At 32.0% G+C, this 2530-nt stretch overlaps 1 protein-coding gene across 1 annotated transcript; it reads left to right on the top strand.

The window, feature by feature from the left end:
- The first annotated feature begins 907 nt into the window (after positions 1-907).
- LOC123892365 (LOB domain-containing protein 42-like) lies at positions 908-2205 on the top strand. Its single transcript, XM_045942152.1, has 2 exons — positions 908-1097; positions 1712-2205. Exons 1-2 carry the CDS (start codon positions 908-910, stop codon positions 2203-2205), a joined length of 684 nt encoding a protein of 227 aa, XP_045798108.1.
- The last annotated feature ends 325 nt before the right edge of the window (positions 2206-2530 follow it).

The following is a 2530-nucleotide window of genomic DNA, read 5'->3' as shown; positions in this document are numbered from 1 at the left end:
TGTATATATCCTAAAAAGAAAATGCTAATTAGTGATCCTGAGACACTAGTTAAGGAAATCAAATATAATAAAGTAAAATAAAAATTGGTCAAGTAGCCTAGTGTCTAGAATTTCACTTTTAAAGATGAATATCAAGGGTCGAACTCTGGTCTCTGCATTTTACATGTTGTGTCGCTACAACTGAGTTATGCTTATAGAGACACCAAATATAGTAATGTTATCTTTGAGTTTGTGCAGTCAATATTTTTAAAATATAAATATGTTATTTTCAATGCAAAATTTACCCATTTTACCTATTTAACTAGTGTATCGAGAGCACTAGTAAGTACGACCCATCATAAAAAGCCACAAGAATACAATGGGTACAGATACATTCTCTAGTTTCCAATTATTATCTCTAAGAGGAAAGAAGATCAAAATAAATATTGGATCAGATCAAATGAGGATAAAGCGAAGTATTTTCCATTTTATGAAATTCCATATAGGTTTTTATTATTTAATCACGCTTGGCCTATGATAAACAATATTTTTTTCATTCACTCATTTCCATTTTTCCGTAACTTTAAACCAACATACTTCCTTTTTTTTAATTTCTCTTATTATTAATCCCCACATATACATCCTCATATCACAAAAGGCGTATTTTTTTGTCTTAGTGTAATGATTTTACTTAATTGGAATTAACCTTTGAATTTAGACTTTTCAAAATTACCATGGTCTTTTTACCTTTGAATCACATTTAAAATAGGCCTTTCTTTACCATGATATCTAATTATATTTACGAAAACACTACTCTAATTACCATGATATCAAATTACATTTACCAATTACCTTGGCTAATTAATTTATAAATACCCCCATGGCATAGTTCCTATCGCATCATTTCATACCATTTGTACTCATCATCATGAAATTGAGTTGCAATGGGTGTCGCGCACTTCGCAAAGGATGCAGTGAAGACTGCATCATCAAGCCTTGCCTTGAGTGGATCAGTTCCCCTGAAGCCCAAGGTCATGCCACGCTCTTTCTTGCCAAGTTTTATGGCCGAACTGGCTTGCTCAACCTCCTTGCTAACGCTACCAATCAAAAGGCCCAAGGTAGTTAGATCGGCTCGTTATCATAGTGTAACACTTAATTAAATTTGCTGTCAATCATGATTTTATAGTATTATTCTTGCAGTTGCATCGTAAATTTTTTTAGTGTGATAAAATGTTAGGAAATGTGGTTATAATAGCGACATCCATTTGTTGCAGATCACATTTTAAAATTATGAATCAATTATGTTCCATTTACTATTAAATCTTTTCGTAGATTTTATTTCAAGTCTGATTTAATTTTTAATATACCATGCTTCATGTTGACGAGTCATCTTATACCCATTTTTTTTAATACGGAACATAATTGATTCATAGTTGTATTATATGATGCTTAATGGCGATGAGTCCTCATATATTCAAATTTAATTTTTAAAAATGGAGCAAAATAATTGATTCATAATTTTCAGTTATGCAGATCTCAATAAATATTACTCTCTTTAATTCTATATATAAGACAAAAATTACTTTTTAGATTAATTGTAGAATTGATGTATCTAGACAATATTATTGTCTAGATACATCAATTTTACAATAAATTTTAAAAACAATCACTTAATTTTATTTCAAAAATTAATAAAAACATAAGTAGTGTGTTTTTTCCCAACAATTTTCAGTTGTGTTCAAGTCATTGTTGTACGAGGCTGCAGGTAGATTGGTGAATCCCACACATGGAGCGCTAGGTTTATTTTGGATAGGACAATGGAGCCGATGTGAAGCTACAGTTGAATCTGTGCTAACCGGATCAAATATTAATGACGTTACAACTGTTGATGGGCAAACATCATCAGGCACACTCATTCCTGAAAATCATGTTCTTCCAACAACCTCTGATATACGCCATGTGGCAAGAGGTACCAATGTGGACATCAAAGAGAAAACTCAATTCAAGAGAGCTGGGTCAATTTTCAAGCCTAAGCCGCGAGTTGGTTGGGCCGACAATGCTACACTTTTGAAATCAATTTTAGAGAATGGCAGCCTGAAAATTGTCGAGGCTTCATCGATGATCGAGAAAGAGCTGAATGGAGCTGCTGAAACTCAAGTGAACTTCGAACTCACTCTTGGCTTCAATTGTCAATCAAGCAATGACAAAAAATCATATGATAATTAATTATATGTTATTCGGTTTTATGTTGAGGATGTACTTTTTTATAAGACGGTGAAACAAATAACCAAAGGTTATTTGTGAGTGCCTTGAATTTGTTCCACCCTTTTTAGCCATATATGTTGGGGTGTATGAACAAATTTTTCTTTTCAAGTTTTAATAATAATTTAAAAATTTAGTACCATAGAAAGTACAATGCAATTATTAAAAGTTTATTCCCACATATTTTTTCTTCTATTTTAGGAGTTGTGCTATTCGTAGCGAAGAAAAATTTCTCCGACTTAGGAACGGATAACACTTATTAATCGTATTATGAATGCATGAGAAGTGT

This window comes from Trifolium pratense, linkage group LG6 (genome assembly GCF_020283565.1).
Source record: "Trifolium pratense cultivar HEN17-A07 linkage group LG6, ARS_RC_1.1, whole genome shotgun sequence".
Taxonomy (NCBI): Eukaryota; Viridiplantae; Streptophyta; class Magnoliopsida; order Fabales; family Fabaceae; genus Trifolium; species Trifolium pratense.
The sequence above is the reverse complement of the archived record's forward strand: the minus strand, read 5'-3'. Positions and strand labels throughout refer to the sequence as shown.

Bases quoted from the DNA above. Each gene is read 5' to 3' on its own strand.
- LOC123892365 (XM_045942152.1), top strand. From the start codon at position 908: ATGAAATTGAGTTGCAATGGGTGTCGCGCACTTCGCAAAGGATGCAGT. The intron at 1,098-1,711 runs GTAGTTAGATCG...AACAATTTTCAG, and splicing joins TACCAATCAAAAGGCCCAAG to TTGTGTTCAAGTCATTGTTG.